Source organism: Cyprinodon tularosa, unplaced genomic scaffold, assembly GCF_016077235.1.
Source record: "Cyprinodon tularosa strain WSP-4 unplaced genomic scaffold, ASM1607723v1 ctg1237, whole genome shotgun sequence".
Taxonomy (NCBI): Eukaryota; Metazoa; Chordata; class Actinopteri; order Cyprinodontiformes; family Cyprinodontidae; genus Cyprinodon; species Cyprinodon tularosa.
In genome coordinates this window covers 71805-96083 of record NW_024038045.1, presented here as the reverse complement: position 1 = coordinate 96083, position 24279 = coordinate 71805, and the positions used below count along the sequence as shown (strand labels likewise).

Genomic DNA, 24279 nt, shown 5'->3' with positions numbered 1-24279 from the left:
AAAGACACAGCTGTTTCCGGGTCAATGGGAGGTCCTGGAGATCAGGACGAAGGTGGGATAATCTCTGCAGAGATTGCAGAATGAGACCTATTGATTGAGCTGTTGATAGTTTAATTAAACACGGCGGGTGAATGATTTCCCGCTAACCGACGGCCCAGCAGGTCACATGAGGAGGATTTGACCGCGCGGAGAGGATGGCGGACCGGGGAGATATGCCTCCCCAGGCAGCTTTAGGGGTCTCACAAAGTTCTGGGACAAACAGACAGAACTCATCCGATGAAAACGGACATGTTGTCGACAGCCCGGAAGAGGAGACTCTTTCTCCGACCTCTGTGATTTACTTCAAGGAAGCTTTAAACTCGTCCAACTTGAAGTTTGGGAAACCAGAAGCTGTTATAGCAGCACCGCTGCGACAGTTTGACTTCAGGATCGAAAGAGTCGACTCAAAGCGAAGAAGTAAGAGTTAAAAAATCTTTATGAAAGATCAAAGCTGGGCTGTAGGCAGCGCGAGCTCCTCTTTAGCCAAATAACTGCTGCTGGTTTACTTCCTGAAATACAGAAATAACAGCAGCTAATATTGGAAATGAGTAATGTGGAAAAATCACCTCCTCTTTCTGCTGGTTTAAATACAGCAGATCTTAAAATACCGAGAGACAATAAATAACGGACTTATTCCTCATTTAACATGATAAAATGTTTTGTATGAATGTTTTTTAAGCAGATATAGTCATTATGAGGAGCTATAAAAAGGTTTGAGTTACATGTTTGGATTAACTTTTACTGTTTCGGTGTTAAATTAATCCTGGTTTGAGTTTTAACACACAGTCTAAAAAGTATTTTGTTTAGGTTGCCACCTAAAAACCAGGGGCGGAGCTAGAAGGGGGGCCATGGCCACCCTTAGCCAATTATTGGCCACCCCTTCCATTGTTTACCTCTAATACAGACTGTTGCAGCAATAATACTCCTATTAAGCATTACAATTTTTCATCTATTAACAACTTCTTGACAACAGAAACACTGTGGTTAATTATGCACATCAATATACAAACATTAAAGATGATAGATCCAGAATTCACGCTCTTTTCAGAAGTACATTTTTAATTATTTGGAGTAACAATAAAATGATGCGCCTCTGCAAGTCATCTAGGAGTCTTCAGTGAAATCATAGATAAATAACTAATTTAATAATAACATAGAAATTCATTAAATATTGATATTACTAGACTTAAATATAATTTTTTTGCAGAATGATTATTGATAAACGTAGGTAATGACAATTGAAATATGTTTGCCCTGGAACTCAAACCTGACAGAATTTTGTTCACTATACCTTTTATTTACACAGCATAGATATTTAAATATATGCGTCTATTTGTTAGCAAAGGCTGCAGGAAAGTAGCCTGACGTAGTCCTACTCAATTCTAGTCAGAATATGAGTCTGATACTGCTCCATGGAGCTGTGATTATGGGGCGTGTTTCGAACGAACCAGGAAAAAAAATGCCTCTGCACTCAATTGGATAGACCTATAACCAATAAGAGCAGCGGAGTGCGTGACGTATGTTAAGCCAGGCACAGTTGTTGTCGTCAAAAATCAAAGCGTGCAGTTGCACGCCTATAATAAGAAGATGAGACTTGATCGCGTTTCTCTGTTCCTCTTTTAAAATTAATTTGCTGTTGATATCTTCTAGAACAGACCTAATAGCAGAATCTACACACCTGAACTCTCCAGCGGCAGCCATTGTTGTTGTCACCCATGCGCGCGTTGGTCACGTGGTTGATTATGTTACTGTTGATCATCTGTCCATCCTCGTATAAAGCCCGCCCTGACAATTTGATTTGCCCGTCAGATATTGTGCGAGCATACTCGCGCTACTACTGAGCAAGACCGAACTTCCCGACCTCAAACGTTGTGGGCGGGACTAAGTTCGGAATGGCACCCAGGCTAGCAGGAAAGTATAGTTTGTCTTTATTTAGAAAATATGGATTTTGTGCGTGTTCCTGTTGGAGCAGTGTAGATTGACCCTGAGGTTCTGGTGCCTTTCGGCCATCCCTCAATGTACATTGGTTATTGACTGGCCGCCCCTATTAGGATTTTCTGGCTACGCCTCTGGTAAAAACCCAGGTAGCATCATTCTAAAACCTTCCTACCAAAAGTTTCTTGGTGATTTCAGCTAGACTTTGATGTTTTCTTAACTTTTTGGAAGTGAATTAAACCGCTTTCCATGTTAGAGGTAATTAATAAATTATAAATGAGCTTAACATATCCATAATAGGTATACAAATGCTTTGAAGGAAGGATGAGCTGATCTTCTCTGCAGTATTTTAACATTGTTACTTAGCTACACCAGTAGGTCTGGATTGTTTCACACTGCTAGTTGTAAGGGCTTTAAAAAGCAGAGCAGAATGCGTCTAAAGCAAAACACTATGAAAAAAGAGGACTTTTTACATCTGATTTATGATAGGGAGGTTTCTGTTTGTTAATGCAATGCAAAACAGATGTGACATTCAGGCAGCCTTTGAAAAGGGAATGGGATTTTATCAAAGAGTTGGAGATGTAATCGATTCCTTAAGAGAAGCCGGCCATTTGGATCCAGGATTTAGTTTTTAGTCATGACTAAGATTTCATGAGAATAGGTGAGGGAATGACCCCGCCTCCCGGCCATTGACAGCTGGAGGATGGAAGGTGAGGGAATGAACGTAGACCAGCTTCGCCTTTTGCCAGCATCTGTCTGTCGATCTCCTGCTTTACTCTGTTATCGCCTGTGAACAGGACCCCAAAGATAATAACTTAATTCCTCAAACTGAGGCAGGAACTCTCCTCCGATCTGAACAGGACATGCCGCCTTTTTTCCAGTGGAGAATCATGGCCTATAACTTGCAGGAGCTGATCTTCAGGGTTTTGGCTTAAGTTTTTCACTACAGAGCTTTTTCATTCTCAATTAAAGTGGATTTTATCTGTAGAGTTTTAACTGTTCAGACAGAGTTAAATTTCAAACAAAGACCCTAAACTTGCCAAATCATTAGAATAAGTTTATTTTGTTATTCAACTCTGTTAGGGATGAAACAATTGGAGTAATCGTGATTAATCAGTTATTAAAATAATCATCAACTAATTTAGTCATCGAATAATTGTTAACTGGAATATAGAGACTCTAAAACAAACCTTTAGCTGACAGAGCGACCCACTTAAAGCAGTGATTACACCAAAATTGTGTTAAAAAAGTTTTTGCATTTAAGATAAAAAACGTTTTTGTCTGTCCACATGCTCTATCCAGAACTCAAGTGTAAAAGTTATAGTTTCACCTGGTTTAATTTAGTAAAAGGTTTCTTTAAGTAACTTTTGCTATCCAAGTATTAATCAATTAATCTGATAAATAATCCAGAGATTAATCAATTTGCAAAATAATCATTAGTTGCAGCCCCAAGCTCTATATAATTTTAATAATGGAGGCAGATATCTGAATGACATTAAGTAGTTCTTGCTGTTTAACGTGGCACTAAAACATACAACTTGGATTGTGATTTTTTTTCTTCTTTATATTAAGCTTTTATAAAGAAAGAGTTTATTAAATAGCATCTAATAATAACTGTTTGATTTCGTGTCATTGAGTTGATGGTCCATCCGCAAAGTATTCAAAGTTTTGTGCTTTTTCTACATTTAGTTTTGTTAAAACTAGCACTTATGGTTGAAATAGGTTTTTCCTCAAAATTCTGTACACAGCTCCCAATTATGACCATGTAAAGAATTTTTTTATTTTTTTTATTTTTTTAAAGATTGCTGTGGATTTCTTTGAAGTATAAAAGCAATTAATCACATTTCCATAAATATTCACAGCCTTTGCCTTGAAGCTGAACTGAGTTGCGGTGCTTTGATTCCATTTTCACACAGCATCCGCTCCCGCTGTGTCAATCTTAGAGCACCAGCGTTCCTCTGTAGAGGGAGGAGAACTTTCCAGCAGGATAACCGTCTCTGCAGCAAACCACCAATCACCAACCAGATCAGATGTAATCCCCTTCTTAATAAAAAGAACATGAGAAACCAAATTCTCTGGTCTGATGAGACAGAGATTGACCCTTCTGGTGTTAAATGCTATGAGTTATTTTTAAAGGCACTCAGGCATCACTCACCACCAGGCTGATGTTTTAAAGCATGGTGGTGGCAGAATCATGCTGTGGGAATGTTTTATGGCAGCAGGAACTTTCGGATTAGCTCAGGGTGGAGGGAAATGAACGCTGTAATGTACAGAGTGGTACTGGATGAAAAGATGCTCCAGACCTCAGAATAAGGCAGCGAACCAAAGCACACAGCCGAGATCCGAGAGGAGCAGGTCCAAGAGGAGGTTTTGCCTAAGCAGCGGGCAGACTTGAATCCCATTGAAAGTACACAGACGTCTCCCATCCAACCAGATAGAGCTTGAGATGTTCTGCAAAGAAGAATGGATCAAATTGGCTGAAGATGGTGAGCTATCAGCTCAGATTCACAAAGACTGGAGGCTTTAGCTGCTGCTAAACGTGGAACAACTATTTCAGAAGTTATGACTAACTTTAGCGTGTTTGACAGGCAATCGTACAAGAAAAGATGATGGGCCAATCAGGAGCTTGTGGGCGGGTCTAAACTTAAAGAAGCGGGCTTTAGCTTGTGCTGCGGTTTTCCGCTTGGTCTTAGTGCTTGATGAATGCCTGTGTACTGTAATGTAACATTGTTTTTGGACGGCAAAACGCACATGGGGACCAAAACGCATGTTTAAAACAGGGCAGGGGACATGTCTCCCCCCCCCCCCCCCCCCCCCCCCCCCCCCAAAAAAAATTGCGTCTATGGTCAACTAAGGCTACGTTCACACTGCAGCCTGATGTGACCCAAATCTGATTTTATTTTTTGTTCATATGCGACCTGTATCTGAATTTTTTCATGGCAGTCTGAACAACACAGATCCGATTTTTTTCCTGACAACTTGGCTATGTGGTCCTGAATACGATACAAATCTGATCTTTTCAAATGCGACCTGTGTGTGAACAGCCAGGTCGCATTCATCTGACCTGAACGGCATTAATACCTGACAGAGGTAGCTATTCTGGTTCTTGCTATGAAGAAATGGCAAGAAAAACAACCACCATGGTTGATGATGCGGAGAGTAGTATTTATGTTTAACCAGCCTGAAAAGATTTGTGTTTTTATGGTATGGAAAGATCTCTAGATGCTCTCCCTCACTACCATCCATGTTTACTTCCGTAAACACGATGTCCCACATCCTCTACTGCAGATGTGGGACACTTGCGTTGCATGACTGCAGTTCACACAGGAGATAACAGACAAGTTACATATATTTGGTAATGTGAACTGCAACATAAAAAAAAATCATATTTCACACAAAAAATCTGAATTGAGCATCAAGGCCTGCAATGTGAATGTAGCCTAAGTATCCACACTTCTGTAAATGCAATTTCTTATTTTTCTGATTGTCAGAGATTTGCAAAAACACATTTTCTATAATATCCTACCAGGTGATTGTGTGTAGTATCTTAAAGGGACTTAAATAATTTAATAACATTTGGAATAAGGCTGTAACTAATCTAAATTAGGGCAGCGCTGTGAATACTTCCTGGATGCTGTACTGTCATTTTTTTAAAGCTGTCAGTTGCTTCTAGTCTATGTTGAGCTCTTCTTAAATGTGTCCTTCCGGTAATAATCCATTAATTGAACCTGCATCTCCGCTCCGTGACCTTTGCCCTCATTAACCGCGCTGCCTCCTGTTGCAGCAGGTTGTGTAATTGAGTTGTCAGATAAGAAGCGTCTGTTTCAGCTCAGAGGGATGCTGCTAATGGCCGGCTGAATCATTAGCATTGCTTTGTTACACCAGAGGACCCCCCTCCTCCTCTCATCCTTCTCCGCCAACACCTCCTCTCTTTCTGTACGCATGCACCATCTGCTCACGTGACGAGTGTGTCGCCGTGTCCTGCACTGCTGTCAGCCATCTTGGTCGACACCCACCTAGTGGATTCACTGCGGTGCACAGGCAGCCCAATCAGAGCCAACTGGTGCTGGGCTGACTGGAGGAGGGCTGGGATTTTTTTTATTTTTAATGGTGTTTTTTCTCACAACACCGTGCTCTGTTGCATTTTAAACTGCTGCTTTGCACAAAAGGGAAAGCAAGAGGCTAAAGAGCAGGGGGAGAGGGGAGGCCCCTCTCAAGACAGCAGCTTAATTCAGTCAATTGTGTTGAGGAGGAGAAGAGGATGCAGACGTGAAGAGGAAGAGGAGCAGCACTCCCCCGACACCTGCTTAAACCAGCCATCCTTGTCTGGGTTTGGGGTTTTTTTCTGTCTCCTCTCTGGTGATTATTTCCTTCATTCTGTCTGAGCCGCCCGGTTGTTTTCCTCCACCATCTCTGGCACCTGGAACAAAGGCTGCTACGCTGTTTTGTTTTTTTTCTTTCAGTTTTCCATCTCTGCTGTTGATCTTTTTCCTTTCGAAAGCTGAGTCATCATGTCTGATCTGACGCCTCAGAGCGAGACCCCGACTCCCACTACAGACAAAATCACCCAGGCCGCTCGGGAAACAATCTATCTCTGCAACTTTCGCGTTTCTGTCGACGGCGAGTGGCTTTGCCTCCGGGAGCTCAACGACATCTCGCTCACTCCGGACCCTGAGCCGGCCCATGAAGGTAAAGAGATGGACGGGGGGGCTGTGTAATGATTTCCATCAGGGCGTGGTGTTCCACAAAGAGATGCTGTGTCTTTCAAGCACTTCTCAGAGTTCCTGTGTGAGCTGTGTCATCATGGGCTTCCTGAGCATTACACAGCAAGATGACGCCACCTGTAAATAAGCCAGGGACTAGCAACCAGGAAGTGCAGCTTTAGATGTTAAACATCATTATCCCTCAAATGAAAACAGCAGGATTAACGCCTCTGAGGGCCCCTGGGCATCACAGCTCAAAGGCCCCTAGGCTTTAACACCCAGAGAGACGATTTTAAATGCAGATATGATGAAAAAAAACATTAAATATAAAAACCTCCCACCTGATGATAAACATAATTATCAAAGGCTTAGCGGCTCTATCATCTGATCTATTCCAAAACTCCAAAACAAAGCATAATCTTCAACTGCTGCATAAAACATTTGTCTACAAGATCAGGCCTCTAAAGACCAATAGCTTTTTTTTTTTTTTGTTTCGATCAGTGTTGATTCAGATTTTTATTGACTGATTATTCTCTCTGCGGTGATAATGCATTCAACAACCTCCTGATGGAGGAAGGCATTTTGGGTCCAATTAAAATCTAAGGAAAGTTGAACAGCTCTGATTGCAGGTTTCTTTAAAAAGCCTGACATGCCGATTCCGATTTTGACCAATTCTGATTTTTATTGACTTATTTATAACTAACACCGTCAGTTGCTATAAAATCACAATATGAAATATTATGAAAGTCATTTAATCTGTTCCCATGACACAAATTATAATTTTTCAAAGGTAAATCAAAGTATGTATCTTTGTCAATGGCTGATTCTTTTTTTTCTCTTTTAAACCTTTGCAGAGGTCAATAATATCAGTTTTGCATCCAAGTATCGGCTGGTTGCTGATCTTCCATAATTAAACAAATCAAAGCCAATCAATCAGTGAACCCCTAAAGGAGATTATTCTATATTTACAGGAAAACTTGATCCAGTTATTTCCTTCCCAAATTTAAAATGCAATTTATATAAACTAACGTGTGTTAATTGTTGTCAAATATATCAGACCTAAATGCTTCTGATGCTGATAAACACCTGATTTAGCCGTTTTTTTAACCTACCTGTCCTGTTCAGAACCCAATCGAGGGCAAACGTATCAATAACAATAAATCATGCTTTGATCTTAATGGGGACTGTTTAGTAGGTGGCTTTGTGAGCAGCTGTTCACATTAACATTATAGTTTGAGCTAAAAGATTCGATCTTGGTAACTAAATCATTATTATTACAAATTGACACAGATTTAAGCAGGTTGCACTTTACAATTTATTTGAGCGTACAGAATTAAAGGGACTTCTAGTATCAGATCTGATGATTTTAAGGCATAAAATCTTCATTGCTAGCAAACACATGAGACTTTTTGTACAAGTTCTGGTTTTGTGAGCGCCATGCTAAAAAAAAGTGATCATTTGAGACTTATCTGTACAGCTGAGATCTTCTGTGGTTATATAGTTGGTGTTCTGCAACTCTAAGATCTCTCTTTCGCTCTGCACCAATGATCAGGATGGCTGATGCTGTCCAGCTCCACAGACCAGAGGTAGACTGATCCATTATGTGGCCAATATTTTAGTGCTAATATTAGTGTTATTTTTCTTGAATCGGTCGCATACGCAGCCAATGCATACGTGCATGCATTTCCTGATTTATACGTGCAGTCAACATCCACGCCCTGACATTAAACAGACTTCATAGATTGCTGCTACTTTGACTTATTGGACATTGTTTAGTTTTTTTTGTTTGTTTTTTTATTGCAGTTTGTGTTACATTTATTACTGTATCATATAAATGGAAGAAGAAAATTAACGGCTTAAAAATGTGTCCTAGAAAATCGTCAGCCCAGATCGGTTTGACTGATGCCAAAATAATCAACGTTAGAAATAAGAATTTGGTGGATTTCCACCACAGAGCTCTGCTAATGGGGTTAATCAGTAATGCTGAAGCAAGGATGCATCTATTGCTGCCTGCAAAGCACTCAGAGGTCAGAATTTCAGACATTAGAAGGAAAGAAAACTGTGAGAAAGATATACATGCAGGCTTGAGTTAGAGAGCTATATCTACACATGCAGACATGTCCTATAAATAAGTTTCCTCATCATCACATTCCTGTAACTCCTTCCTCTAAATGCTTTAAATGTTGAGATACTTGTATGAGGTAAAAGTAAAGTGTAAAGGTGGGTGATGGATGTACTGGCGCTGCTGGAAGACCTCCCAAATGGGAATCAGGAAGAAACTCATTTCCAGGGATCACCCAAGATTTCATGGCTCATGATGATTATGGCTCTAGGGCTGATTAGAGCATTACTTTTGGATATATATGTGCAGAAATGGTCTTGGTTGTGAATAACACGACCTGGTGGATCCATGCCATCCCTGTGCATCATAAAATGGCACAGGTGGGGAAATGTGAACACCATCACCTCAGAGTTTATGTCGCTCCAACTTTCCAGTTCTGAATCCTAAAGGCAAATGGGACACAGAATAGAAGCTGCAGGACTTTGGCTCTTGGATTGGAGTGTAAAACATTTTTTTATTTGAAGCTGTTGAACATCTTGCAGCTGTAGCTCTAAGGAGACTCAGCTTCTAGCTGCTGCGCATGAGACAACTTGCTTTTTGATCCATGCATCCTTTTCAGACTGGAAACTGTTAAATGTCTGTATTTCTTTTTGCTAACATATTTTTCTGTAATTTTTGCTAACATATTTTAATGTAATAATCAATTCACACTTCATGCTATCTGTAAAACACTCTGCTAAGTGGAACAGTGGGTAGCACTGCCGCCAGGCAGCGAGAAGACCCAGTTTTGATTCCTCTTTCTGCACGGAGTTTGCAGCATGTTCTCCCTGTGCATGCGTGGGTTCTCTCCGGGTACTCCTGCTTCCTCCTAAAGTCCAAAAACATGACTTTTAGGTTAATTGGCTTCTCTAAATTCTACTTAGGTGTGAGTGTGTGTGAATGGTTGTTTGTCCTGTTTGTCTCTGTGTTCTCCTGCGATGGACTGGCAACCTGTCCAGGGTGTACCCTGCCTCTCGCCCATAGGCAGCTGGATATTGGGACCAGCACCCCTCGCAACCCTGATTCAGATAAGCGTGACAGAAAATGGATGGATGGATTTGTTAATGATTTCTTTATATATATATATATATATATATATATATATATATATATATATATATATATATATATATAATTTTTTTTTTTTTTTATGATATTTTGTTTAAATTTCCGGTTATGAATATGAGATTTAAGCAAAACAGCTTTCGGTCTCTTTCTCCCATAGGAAAGTTGTTTAAGGCATCAGTGTAGGAAGAAGAGGAACAAGTAGATTTAATTAATAATCCCTGAAAACAGTGTAAAAGACCATAAAATAAAAAGTAGGTATTCAAACATAGCCCTGTCTTTGTTTCTGGTTTTCCAGCCACCATATTCTTAGATATGTTCAGTTTATAGATGTTTTCTATAAAGAAATTAGGCATTGATGTTTCTTTATATTTCTGTTCTAAGATACACAATAAAAAAATGTAGCTAGACTATAAAAACAGTTTTCCTAAACTGTATCACAGTCGCCTCTAAAACCTGCTGTAGTTGGTTAAATATCCTGAATGTTACGTTTGATAGTCATAGCTCTTAATTTCAACCAATTTTCTATTATCCCTGTTTTCCATTGGAAGAGCTATTTCTGCACTGAGATGTTGACGTGTATCTGAGGAAAAATAAAAAGGGTTTTGATCAGAGGTAGGTTGATGTGTCTGACATCTTAAGAATGGAATGTTTGTACAAAAAATTGATGAACTGCATTCTTTTCATCGATGAGGAACCTGATGAAGATTTATCAAGGAAGTAAAAATTAAGGACGTATATTTCTTAGTCACAATGTTTTTTGGGCTTTGGAAAGCTTGTTTTCTGGCACTTCAGGAAAGGATGTGATTCGTGTGATGATCTAAGCATGTAGTTGGAACCATTACAAATGCTGAATCCTTTGGCATTACTTAACAATAGGGCTGTTAAATTCATCACAACAGTTTTGATTATTTTTTTCATTTTTATTATTATTTTTTTTTTTTTTTTAACCAGAATTGCAAATGTCATTTTCGTTTGCTTTTCCTCTGCACTAACCAAAAGCAACAAATATTCGATATAAATGTATGTTTGTGGACAAGGTCCTAATAAAACAAGAAATTTACCAAATGTATTTTTGTTTTTATATCTTTATTCAGGATCATATTTTTTTTAGTTTAACATCAGTCCTTGTTGTACACTAATTGCAGAGTGTATCTAGAGAAACAGTTCCATGTATTGAACAGTTTTAATGGTGATAATTTAAGGGTAAAATTCCCAACTTTTAGGGTAATCTCACTAGAGACAGCACACACTCCCCCTTTCAAAACCAAATAATTACCAGAAACAATGAAGCGCCCCCCTGTGGCTGCAGGGTTTCATGGTTTTTGTGGCCTTGAATGCTGTATTGTCCAGAGACCATTGTCACAAGACTTCATTCTTGTGTTAACCAGTGCTAACTTCTGACCGGCATACTTAGAAATGTGTGCTAGCTGCAATTCTCCACCCCTCTGTATGGCAGCAAACCCACTTTAAGGGTGTTACTGTCATCTGACATGCAGGAGTAAGAAACAAGTCTTGCTCTACTTAGATGTTGCCTAACATGGTAACTACCATTTTTAAAATATCAATGCTGCAAATGCAGTTACCCTTCCAGCCCTACCAAACAGCAATTGTTAATGTTTAGTCTTTCTCCTTTTCAGATCCCAAAGACCCGATTGCCATTGAAAGGCTTAACTTGATGAACATGGCCAAACTTAGCATCAAGGGCCTGATCGAGTCGGCGCTGAATCTTGGACGCACGCTTGACTCGGACTACGCACCCCTCCAGCAGTTCTTTGTTGTCATGGAGCACTGTCTTAAACATGGATTAAAAAGTATGTATTATCATTATAATAATGTATAAGAATCAGAATCAGAATCGGGTTTATTGCCATTGTTAGTGAAGGAGTTCACAACTAGGAATTTTTTATGGTACAATCGTGCAACATGAAACGTATAATATGAAATAGGTAAATAAAATGATAAAAATCTCTAAAAACACTGGGGTATAAGGCATGCAAAAAATATACTAATATATACACTTAGGATAAAAATATGGATAAATAAAAAAAAATATATATAAAAAGTAAAATGTACAAGGTAGTGCAAATAGAGCAGTGTGCAATACAGCAGTGTAAATGGCATGTGCAGGTTATGGAGTCTGACATATAGTGTTCATGGGTCTTATGGCAGAGGGGAAGAAGCTGTTTTTATGGCGGGAGGTTCTGGTCTGTATGGACCGTAGCCTCCTCCCTGAGGGGAGAGGTTTAAACAGTGTGTCCAGGGTGAGAAGGGTCGGCTGTGATGCGACTTGCACGCCTCCTGGTCCTGGAGACATTCAGGTCCTGGAGTGATGGCAGCTTACAGCCGATCACCTTCTCAGCGGAGCGCACAATGCGCTGCAGTTGGTATCTGTCCCTGGCGGATACCAACTGCAGCGCATTGTGCGCATTGTGACCCTTTCCCCCTGTCTTTATGATTTGGTAATGTTTTTTGAATTAACCTCATAGAACTTAACATTTAGAGGAATGCCTGAGGTAGTTTTGGTAAATGTTTAATCAGAATATTCTAGTCGGGTCGCCTTTTATTGACCTGTAGTGACTACCTGAAATAAAGAGGTTTAAAAAAAAAAGGATTACAGCCTTGTTCACTGAAGCTGGTTTGGTTCCCTTCAATAATAATTTAAAAAAGGAGGGTATAGATTGCAGAAAGGAACTGCAGTCATTTTCTAAGTGATCATAACTATTCCCTTTAATAATCAGGTAAGAAGACCTTCTTGGGACAGAACAAGTCGTTCTGGGGGCCGTTGGAGCTGGTGGAGAAGCTGACCCCTGAGGCTGGAGAGATTACTGCCAGTGTGAAAGACCTGCCCGGGTTAAGGTGGGTCCTTAGAGATGGTTCCATTAGGACACTGGTGTTTCCTGTTAAATGTAGGCTTGAAATCCACTCCTATCTGTGTGTTTTACACCAGAACTCCTTTAGGAAGAGGACGAGCCTGGTTACGTCTGGCTTTGATGCAGAAGAAGCTCTCAGACTACATGAAGACCATCATTAACAGGAAGGACCTGCTCGGGTATGTTTGTACTGAGCCCACCAGGGGATACAGTTACAGGGATTTAATTATTGTTTATTCAGCCAGAAGAGCCAGAATTTCCTCTAATTGTTTAAGTGTTCTTGATCATTTGTTCTTCAGGCTTTTTGAAAAACTTTTTGTTTTTCTCCTTATAAGCCCTGCTGAGGAATTTTTATTTATTTTTTTAACAATACTTGTACCTTTTGCCTACATGTTCCTTATTATGTCCTCATCTGCTTAATTTAGAGCACACGCAAGTTTTTTTGTAGATGCTGTTTGAGTATTTTTGCCTACTGGCCTAAAACACGAATGTAAAACCCTTTATGATATGAAAGTGCTGTTTTCTCTCCTGCAGTGAGTTTTACGAGCCCAATGCTCTGATGATGGAGGAGGAGGGCGCCGTCATCGCAGGGCTGCTTGTTGGGCTGAACGTCATCGACGCCAATCTATGCATGAAGGGGGAGGACTTAGACTCGCAGGTCGATTTGCTCTCACTTCCACTTTACCTTATGGCTGCTTAAACGCAAGAGAGATTTACTTACATTTTTTTTTCCATTTCTGAGTGAAGGAGATTTTTGTTTTTTTTTATGGAGCTTCTAAAACAGAAAAGTTTTATACTCATCATCCTAACTGTAGTTTAGACCCTACAGCTGCTGATGATCTCATCATCTGGTGTAACTTTTCATATCTGACGCCTAATTGACGTAAGACGACTGAAAGAGATTTAAACCTTCTAAAGAAGTTTATTACTACAGTGAAGTGAAACCTCTACAAGCACAAACATCCTGCTATGTTGGGTCACTGCTGGCTGCTTAAATTCTCATTAACTTTCACATATCCTTTTTTCTCCCTGTAGGTTTGGTTTTCTGTTGTTAGTTTGATGCTGTTAGTGTTACCCCTGCACACTAATGTCAGCCTTTGGTTTCTGTTAAAATGCATTTCAAGGCTGGTTTAATTCCGCTTTTTAAGGAGTCAGGAATACTTTCCATAATCTCCAGATTGAAATATAAAAACCTTTATTCCCTCGGCCAACTGGCTTTTAAACTCTGCTGGCCTACACACTTATAATAATAATATAATAATAGCTCCAGAAAAAGCATTTTTAATGATTCTTTTTATTATTATTTAGAAATTAAGCCACTTTAGACTGAGACGAGCATGAAAACCAGGGGTGAGATGGTCTAATTAGATTGTTTTAAAGACGATTTAAAATGTAACATTTAAAATCTATAAAAGCTGTAACTTTTCATAGGAACCAATAATGTTTAGGTGAATATTTAGCTACCAACATAACGACCCGTCTTCAAAGAGACGAGATACTTGTAAGGATTAGTTGACTGTTATTTTTTTCCACTTCTGGATCTAAACTGTACCTTTGGCTTCACATGTGCAGGTCGGCGTCATAGACTTTTCAATGTACCTAAAAGATGGAGGACACAGCAGCAAGAGTGCAGAGGGGTGAGTGAATCAGTCTAATGGCTCTCCTTGTGCAATAACCTTTAATAAAATACTCGATTCTATCTCTGTTGATGTTATATTGTCATTTTCTGGTGGATTGATGATACAAATTTGGATTCCAATGCATTTTAAAACACAGGAAAGGGTTGCAAGCGTTTCATTTTGTGTTTGTTTTATTGATATGTGTACGACACTTTGATCTTTAAAAATCTTCTTTATAAATAATCTTTTAATCTTCAATTTAAGTTTTAAAAACTATTAAAAAATTAACCAAGTATTTAACCTGTTCTTGCTGTCTTAAAGGGATAGTGCAGAATTTTTGATGCTAGTTATGATCCAGCCATATCTGAATAGTTTTGCATCTTTACATCAGTTAAAAAGTTTCTCTGGATTATTTGTTTGGTTTACTATTAACTCCTTTATTCTGCTCTTTCCCAGTGACGGTCAGATCACTGCAATCCTCGATCAGAAGAATTATGTGGAGGAACTAAACAGACACTTGAGGTTAGTCTGGATGATCTCTTTCTCTCCCTCTCCTCCTAATCAAGCTCTGTGACTCATAAATTTCTCTGTTTTTGTTTGTTTGTCTGCAGCGCGTCAGTAAATAACCTCCAGGCCAAAGTGGATGCCCTTGAAAAATCCAACACGAAGCTGACAGAGGAGGTGAGTTCTGGTTCCTCAGTGAAAAAAAAACAAAACAGATGCTCTTTTTTTTTTCTACAGAGATGTCCCTTTTATTTATTTTCACAGCTCGCAGTGGCAAACAACAGGATCATCACTTTACAAGAAGATGTGGAGAGGGTTAAAGAAGAGAGCTCATATCAGCTGGAGTCCAGGAAGGTGAACAAAGCTTTGTCTCATAAATCTGGTGATGCCCCAGGAGCACTGGGTTGGATTTTACACAAACTTTTAAAACTCTTTCATGAAACCATTTAAACAACAAACTTATGCTTTGTCTTTAGTCTAAGGACATCAGACCAGCACTTCCTTTGAATCAGGTTCAGTTAATTAAAGATCAGATGAGAGCCAAGCAGCCATGCTGTAACCCTGATGAGATATATTTACACATATATATATATATTATGTTTAAATTTTTTTGGCTACACTTAATGGTCGATTTACATGATAAAGTTTAGAGAAATTAGTCTGTTTCGTTAGTCAGCCTGATTCCCTTTAACTAAAACTTACTTTTTGACGCTGTCCTATCATTGTTAGATTTTTATAGAGTGGACAGTAAATTGTTTTCCCTCACATTTATAGACTTTTTGCCCTCTATTGTTTCTGGATGTTGATATCTATGACCTGGTTGACCTTTTTGGGGCCAGTTGCTCCACTTTTAATGGGAAATTTTTTAGTGTACAAAAAAAAAAGAAAGTCAGACATTTAAAGCGGCTCATCCTGCAGACTGAATCATTTTTCCGTAAAAATTCAAAAAATATCCACTGGGTCCACTGGATTTTTTTTGAATTTTTACGGAATGACTGTGACCTGGATGACTGAGAACCTTCATCAGCATACTGAATAATTTTAGCTTTTATATCAAAAACTGCAAAGAACATTTGATTTTATCTTTCTATTTGTTCAATGAAGGCTCATACTTTTCGTAATAGTAATTAACAAGTAACTAAGGTGCAATATTACAACTAGATAAAGACTCTTTAAGGTGTTTTTTCGGCTTTAATGAAGCAGCTCTGATCCTCATGAACTTGCTTCTATAGTCAGAGTCCTGTATAAAATGTAAATCTATGACTAGAAAAATATGAATGAAACATATTTATGTTTTCTTATTTATTAACTCTACATAAAAAAAAAATGGATTCAGAAATGTCCAGATACAGCAACGAGGCAATCCTTCTTACTTTACAGCTGTTTATCTGTGAGCACAGCGCGCACTAGATGTGAGCATGAGGCAATGATCTTTTCTGTCTTGTTATTATTAACGGCTGTCTGTACACTTTGTGATTACGGGTTGGGTTGCACTTTATTTACAGGTCTGTAAGGTCCCGTCCAGGTTTTAATTGGGGATAATTGTGAGTAAGGGGCCGGGTCTCGGTTCTGAACTCTACGGGTGCAGGTGGATACAGTTTTTATAAAAATCAGACCTGTGCAGGACTCCACCTCCAGTAACCAACTCTCCTTTAGTTTTTTTCGCTCCGTTTGCTTCTCAGATTCCAGATTTATGAATTCACGTGTACAAAACCAGAAAACCTGGATTTATAGAGTTATCACTAACTTTGTAGCACCACCAAGTGAAGTCTTTGTTTTTTAATTAAATAAGACCTTTAAAGAAACCCTGGCTGCCTGAAGCCTCTGAAGATTATTATTTATTCCATTAAAACATGTTTTGTCTTTAAAAGCTTGTATAGGATCGTTTTGCAACATTTCCAAGTAATAAAAAGGCCTTTTTTTATCTGAATTTATTTTTATTTTGATTCTGAAATAGTTATCAACAGCGGACGGAGTGCTGGGTGAAACCCGGAAGCAGCTCAAAGAGGAAACTCAGCTTCGACTGGTGCGTTTCTTTTTCTCCCCCAGAAATTTTATATATATATATATATATATATATATGTGTATATATATATATATATATATGTATATATATATATATATATATATATATATATATATATATATACATATATATATATATATATACACACATATATATATATATATATATATGTATATATATATATATGTATATATATATATGTATATATATATATGTATATATATATATATATATATATATATATATATATATATGTATATATATATATGTATATATATATGTATATATATATATGTATATATATATGTATATATATATATATGTATATATATATATGTATATATATATATATGTATATATATATATGTATATATGTATATATATATGTATATATGTATATATATATATGTATATATGTATATATATATGTATATATGTAAATATATATGTATATATGTATATATATATGTATATATGTATATATATATGTATATATGTATATATATATGTATATATGTATATATATATGTATATATGTATATATATATGTATATATATATGTATATATATATATATATATGTATATATATATATGTATATGTGTATGTGTGTGTGTGTATGTGTGTGTATATGTGTATATAATTTTTTTTTTATTTTTTTTTCAACTTGTACTTTCTGTTGGCACTAGAATGCTAAAAATTGTATTTAAAAGCTCATAAATTGGTAAAGGTCTGTGCAAGTTAAGTCAAAGCGGATCCTTATGCAGGACGTGGAGCGAGAGCTGGAGGTGCAGATCGGGATGAAGCAGGAGATGGAGCTGTCCATGAAGATGCTGGAGAAGGACATCTGTGAGAAGCAGGACGCTCTGGTGGAGCTCCGACAGCAGCTGGAAGACCTTCGTGCCATTAACCAACAGCTCAGCCACAAGTCACAGGTTGTGCTGCCAACCGGCCAAATATTATAAAAACCTGCAGCTCAAATCTGAACACCATTTTATCTTTATCTGATCAATGGAAGTCCAATCTATGTTTCAATAATGTCCATTATTGTTTATTTTCACATACAAAAGCATAATTTCGTGACCACTGCTAAAGTGAAAAATACTTATTTCTCACCAAGGCATCTGTTGGTGGATAGGAAATATAAGATAGCAGTTTATATTTGAGCTGTTGAGGTTTAAAAAAACAGTAGTCATGGTTGTCATGCTAGATTGTTTAGTTCGAGCCAAATGAAAAGCTTTGCCTTTAGAAAATCAGTCCTAAAATGACAGAGTTATCAGAGAAGGAGCTGATCTGACTGTGGGTTCTTCCTCAGAGTGCAGACGCCAGCTCAAAACAGAAGAGTGAAGCCATCACTCGGCTGGAGGAGAAAATCAACCAGATGTCTGGAACCATAAAGCAGCTGGAGAACAGGTGAGGAGAATTTGGACATTTACAGCAGGATGTGTTTCTCCTCAGTCATTTACCTACTCAAGCCTCTCGCTTCTTTCTCTCTCCATCTCCATCGTGTTGATTTTACTTCTTTTTCTTTTTTTTAAACCCATTTCTTGCTGCTTTTATTTCCTCGCTCAGCGATAAAGGTTTGGTGAAGCAGGCCAGATCCCTGAGCGCCACGGCAGGAAAGATCCTGCAGCAGCAGCAGTAGCTCAACTCTCCCTGAAACATGCGTGCAAACATGCAGCCCTGCCTAATATAGACATAACCAAACTAGGATGTTACCTTTTTCTGTACGACGTTTGTTTGTTGTTGACGATTTAAACCCCCCCCCATCTTTCCTGCAGTGGTTCTCCAGCTTTCATTGTGGACTGAACCGACCCTCTTAGCTCCCGTCACAGTCGAGTTCTCCAGCAGACGCGTTCGCAGCGTCTGACTTCATCAAAGCTCCACGTTAATCCCCGTTCGATCCATAACCTAAATCCAGTAAAAGACATAAGCTCTAAAAGGTCGGAAGGATCGGATATTTGGGAGGTAGCAGACTTGTTGTAATTTTATCCAAAGAGTTCTGCTGCCTCAGAGGCTTTTCTGGAGTCGTTTTTAAGAACCTGAGGGAGAATGAGGTTAAGTTTTGTTATCCAACAGGTTTGCTGTGATTCCATGAGCTGCATGCAAGGGTCAAAGTTCAGCGCAGGAGCAAGACAACATTAGGAGAAAGGGCAACATGAATTAATTTTGAACTGTGTGTGAACATAACATTGCTGTAAACTGTAGTAATCATTAGGGGAAATAAAACGGTGAACAAAACGCAGCCTGCTTCATCCTCCTTTATTTTTCAGACTTTTATTTCTCTATTTCATGTCAGTCTCTTGTCATTTTTAGCTTTAGTTTGCATCTCCTCCTCATTTTTTTTTGTTTCGCCGTGAGTTTGTTTTAACCCCGATCACCCCACATTCAGATGCAAACAGACCGAGAGGGAGCGGGATCTGGCTCTAGAAGCCAACCGGCTCTTCAAGCAGGACTTTGGAGACAAAATTGAGAGTCTGCAGGTGGAGTTGGAGCAGCTGCTGAAACAAAGGTAAGTATCAAAGTGTTGCAGTTGTTTCTGTTCTGCAAATATCTATGGAGGAGCTCATTAAAATCTCAGACTCAGCCTAGTATTGATTTATGAGAGAAACGACTAAAAACGTCAAGACATGTGAATCCAACTTTTGTTTTTAAAACGTATTCTAACCTTTTGTAATAATTCCCTTTCTGTAGAGAGGAAAAGAAAATGTTAAAAAGAATTATTGAGTCCCTAATTAGAATGATATTTGTTAATATGGGTTAAGCTTCTTACAGTGTACTGGTCTAAACATGCACATCCACATCAGGAGAATTGTTTAACAAGAAAACTTCAGTTTTTATTATATAGTGCTAATTCACAACACATCATCTCAAGAAACTTTACAGTTCATTGCGTCGACTCAACAACTCCAATGCAGTCCCTCACAATAAGGATGCTTGTAGCGACAGTGGAGAGGAAAAACTCACTTTAAACAGGAATGAATCTCCAGCAGAACCAGGCAAATCTTAAGTCTCAACTACAGCTGGGTGTACACTGTGTGATTTTCGGGGCGATTTTTCAGTCATGTGAGAATCTTTCGATCGACTTTCAGCCTGATTGGGAGTCGTGTAGTGTACAGAGGGATACGAGGACGATCAGCCTCTTACAACCACCAGCCGATCAGGAATCTTGAGCTCAGGACCGTCGTGGATGAATCGCTCAGGGCGCAAACAAGGTTTATAATTCTTCTGTAAACACAGCAGCGTGGCAGGGATGCACTGAGTGAAAAACAGTTCTGTCTGTAAAATTGACAGACCGTAGTAGCCACGTTTGCTCAGCCATGTCTTTTTTCCAAATATGTTGTTGCCTTTTCTTTTTAGAGCTTTTAGCACTAAATTGCACAAATTGCCACTAGTGAGCTTAATATCCCCCTTCTATTTGTTTGACTTCCGGATAGACGAATCAGAGCAGCTTCATCTCACTGCGGAGCTGAGTCCGACTTGGTTTTTAGTTGTGCAGTGTGAGCTGGTAAATCGCATCAGAGCGTTGTGCTGCACATACATCGTGAGCCTTGAGCTCACACTCTACGACTAAATCCTGCGGTTTAGTCATACAGTGTGAGCAGCAGCTGTGTGCAACGATTGAAAAAATCGCAGTGTACGCCCGGCTTTAAGGTTTAAACTGAGCTGAGCTGCGTCCTTCAAGCTATGCAAACTAAATTTATAGATGGACTCAAATAGTCTTGAAATTCTACATTATTATGAAAAGTAAACGTGAAACAAATCTTTTTTGCTTTAAGCTAGGTCGTGTTTTTCTGTTTCAGATCTTCTCTTGAGATGGAGCTGAGGAGAGAACGAGAGCTAAATCGGGAACTTCATCTCAGCGCCAGAGCTTCTGCTTCTGCTCCAAGGAAGACCAAACATCCAGAGAGTCCTTCAAAGGTGGGTGAAAGAATAAAGACCCTAAGCAGGCGGTGTCTGAGATCCCAACTTTGTTTTTAGACGCTGTGTTTTTCCCCCAAACAGATTCTTTCAGAATCTATACCGACCAATAGGGAGACGGAGCAATCACAGAGTGAACAGGAGGAGAAAACCAGCCTGGGCTCCAGTTTGTAAGTCCACATGTTTACAAACGTATATAAATATAAAATAACCTTTTTTATTGTCTCTTTTTTTTAAGGTCATTGTCACATACAGAAGACGAGCAGGTGAGGTTGTTATAAAATCTCCAGAGGCGTAGTTATTTTTTCTAACAGGATATCTTCAAAGAAAACATTTCTGATTTAAATGCAGGAAGTGACACGTCCAGAGAACACTCAGCCCAACACTGAGCCGTACGTCTGTATCCTGTGTAAAGAGGATGACTCCCTCCTGAGGACAAAGGTACAAACTGTAGTGAATGATCAGAATTAAACAGAAGAATGTATAAAAAAAAAAAATAAAAGTAGTCGCTGCAAAAATAATAATCTAAGTAATTTTTTCTTAAATTAAATGCTTTTTTTTCTTAAATTGAGCAGGTAAGTCAGGCATTTTGCCAATGGAATAAGATGATTTACATTTAAAATATGAAAAAAAGAAATGGTCTAATTTCAACCGTACAATATCTAATTACTGTATCTTATAATAACCTCTTACACCCTAAGGGGGTATAAATAAATTTCTGCCTGACAAAAACACACAAAAGTAAATAACTTATAGCCTCACAGCTATTAGATTTAAGAAGAAACTTTTGGTACGTCTGTAAAGGTAAGATGTCATAGAATGGTTTTCTGGTGTCAGCACCATTGTAGCTTTGACCCTGCCTGAACTATTAGGGACAAAATACAAAATATTTTGCATTTTTTGAACCTCGCCAAAATTTTCTTTGAAATAAACATTGCAAAACACTACCAAAATATTATTTATAGCACGAAAAAGTAGTACAGACTTTTAAATCTAAATGTTGTGTAGAAATATACCAAATGTGGACTCAATCAGATGAATCATATTTATTTTAGAATGGTATTAGTGAGAAATTTCTTAGGCGGAGGGGCCATTTTGGCACATTTATCCATTAATGTCACCAAACTTTGCCAAATGTGTTTTTTACATCAATACTGGGGGTTTGTTAAAATTACGAGGTCACGTAGCAGCTGGACCCACCGGTGGGTCTGTAGGGTTCTAGGGGTTAAGGCTAAACTTGCTTATTCCATTGGTAGATCACCTTATTTACCTACTCAAATTATGGATAAATACACTGTAAAAAAATGTTTTTGGTAATTTTAAGATCAGTTTTGCAGTGACTGGAAATGAGAAGAAATCATCAAGATCTGCAAGAATTTCTTTATTCTTTTCTAAATGTTCCCATTTTTTTTCCTGCTTTCTCTCTTAGACACAATGCAGGAACTGCTTGAACGTGTTCTGTGAGAGCTGCGTCTGCCACGAGCTGCCGCTGCCTTCCTCCATCCTCCCAGAGAAGGTCTGCACCTCCTGCTACCCGCGGTTACTGCAGCAGTACGCATCCACCCCAACATGAGCAGCCGCGCATTCATCGGGAGGCATTCAAACCGGCACTGCAGGAAGCACTTTTTCACTTCATGGCCAGAAACGTTATGAAGGATCCTTTAAGCTCCTTGGGGGATGTTTTTTAAGACGTTCAAATATCTGTTAGCGAGAGCCTCACATATGCAGGTTTTTATCACCGTTAAACAGAACTGATGCCATATCCTCTTTTGGTGGCTTTATTCTAAACTTAAACATTCGGCACTTTCATAGCCGATAAAGGCTGGACTTGAAATAAAGTCAACATTTAAATCTCATTAATTTAATTACTTTCTACTTTATATTAAACTGGGTTACTGCAGCCTATTTCAACACCTATTTAACTGTTTAATGACTAAAATGGAAAAACTGGAAATTTAAGCTTGTTTTCTGAGTTTTCGCTCTGCTTGTTATCTGTATAATGTTGAAAAGACTGCTGGTTCCTTTGAGTTCAAACACATTTGGCCCAAAACAATCTCTTAAAACCTGAAATAGTTATCCTGTCTGTATTTTGCTGATAGAAAAGTGCATTTACCGCAGATTTCAGTAGTGAAAACTATAATTCTAAGGAAAATACTATAACTTTATTCATAGAAATGATATCAGCTATATAAAGGTGTTCCTATAGTATTTGTCAGTATTAAATAATTTCCTAAAGCTTTGAAATGTTTGATATTTTTAGGGTTAACCCCTGACTGTAGCTTAGCATAAAGCTAATCTGCTATAGCTGCTGGTTGATTTCAAGTTAACTTCCTTGTGAGCTAAATCACCAAACCAACTTTTCTTTTCTTCTTTTTTAATTAGTCAATCCACCTGAGATGCTCTTGTCCAAGAACTTAACTAAACAAGTTAATAAATTGTAAGAAATAGTCCTAATTGATATTCTAATATGGGACCCAAATTGGGAAAACATGGATTATTAAAATGGACCTATGTGCATAGTGTTTAGGTTTAATGTCTGACAATGCTGGGTAGAAAATTTAGTTTTAACCAATCATCCTAGTATGAAGTCAAAACCCAAAAGAGACTCAAGGGGAACCCATACAAGCTTTTATGAGCCCGGGTCCAGGCAGTGCATGTAAAACCTGAGGAAAAAACTAAATATTAATTTTCTGACTGGGACTATGTCGGCAAATGCAAACAAAAATTGTTTATTGGAGAAACCTGTTTGGCTAATGAATAAATACAATGTAGAGGGCATTAACTGATGCTTTTGACTTACAATATCCTGGTTTAGATTCATCTTTAGTGTTTGAGAAGTTAAGAGAGAAATGAAATTCTCCCTTTTAACTTCATTTTTTATTTTATCCTGAACAGGATTCAGTTCTGGCGCCTAAAAACAACCAGCGTTGCATTTTTACATCCAAATTAAAACAAGCTTCTACAGTCGGTCCAAACCAAAGTTTACTGACAACCAACGAATAAATCATATAAACTAAACAAACATTTTACAGACTTTAATAAATGAACAGGTGGAGCGATCTAAAAAGCCACCATAGATTTAGTTTTCCTGTCAGCTTTGAGTTTCTGAAGTGGAATTGTTTACATTCATGCTGTTGTCTGTTTTGCACAAGCTGTTAGAGGCATTAATAAAACTAGAAATCATCATAAAGTCCCATTTGCTGCTGGTGTGGAGTCTGGATTATTCAAAGAAACATGCAGACATTCCTGGCTTTGTCCTGGATGTAAAAAGCTTTGCTCACTGTTCATTAGATCGATTCAAAAGATAGCAAACATTTGATTTATTGTGTTATTGCAAATAAAAATGTGAGATGGAACTGCTGTAAAGAAACAATAAACTGGTATTCAATTATGGCTGTACTGTTATTTTTCATTGAATGAGCCAAACCAATCAGCCAATCCTGTCCCTTTCTATTTCAATTCACATTAAGTCCTTTTAAACTTCCAGAAACGGC

The 24279-nt window shown here is 38.3% G+C and overlaps 1 protein-coding gene across 4 annotated transcripts; it reads left to right on the top strand.

The window, feature by feature from the left end:
- rufy3 (RUN and FYVE domain containing 3) lies at positions 1–24176 on the top strand. Of its 4 annotated transcripts, none has more exons than XM_038276276.1 (18): positions 1–456; positions 11484–11657; positions 12585–12702; positions 12794–12895; positions 13251–13374; positions 14289–14353; positions 14792–14857; positions 14947–15016; positions 15104–15193; positions 16797–16865; positions 17632–17799; positions 18180–18277; positions 19257–19376; positions 20668–20785; positions 20870–20955; positions 21024–21051; positions 21137–21226; positions 22215–24176. In XM_038276276.1, the coding sequence occupies exons 1-18, from the start codon at positions 195–197 to the stop codon at positions 22356–22358; spliced, it is 1992 nt and encodes a 663-aa protein (XP_038132204.1). In that variant the 5' UTR covers positions 1–194; the 3' UTR covers positions 22359–24176. The 4 variants fall into 4 exon arrangements, with proteins under 4 accessions (XP_038132204.1, XP_038132206.1, XP_038132205.1 ...); XM_038276277.1 differs by lacking the exon at positions 1–456 and adding an exon at positions 5966–6663; XM_038276278.1 differs by lacking the exons at positions 19257–19376; positions 20668–20785; positions 20870–20955; ... (1 more) ...; positions 21137–21226; positions 22215–24176 and adding an exon at positions 18437–19106 and having other exon boundaries at positions 3–456.
- The last annotated feature ends 103 nt before the right edge of the window (positions 24177–24279 follow it).

Coding starts and splice junctions, on each gene's coding strand:
- rufy3 (XM_038276276.1), top strand. CDS start 195: ATGGCGGACCGGGGAGATATGCCTCCCCAGGCAGCTTTAGGGGTCTCA. Junction 15,017..15,103: donor ACACGAAGCTGACAGAGGAG/GTGAGTTCTGGT, acceptor TTATTTTCACAG/CTCGCAGTGGCAAACAACAG. Junction 18,278..19,256: donor ATAAAGCAGCTGGAGAACAG/GTGAGGAGAATT, acceptor CCCCACATTCAG/ATGCAAACAGACCGAGAGGG.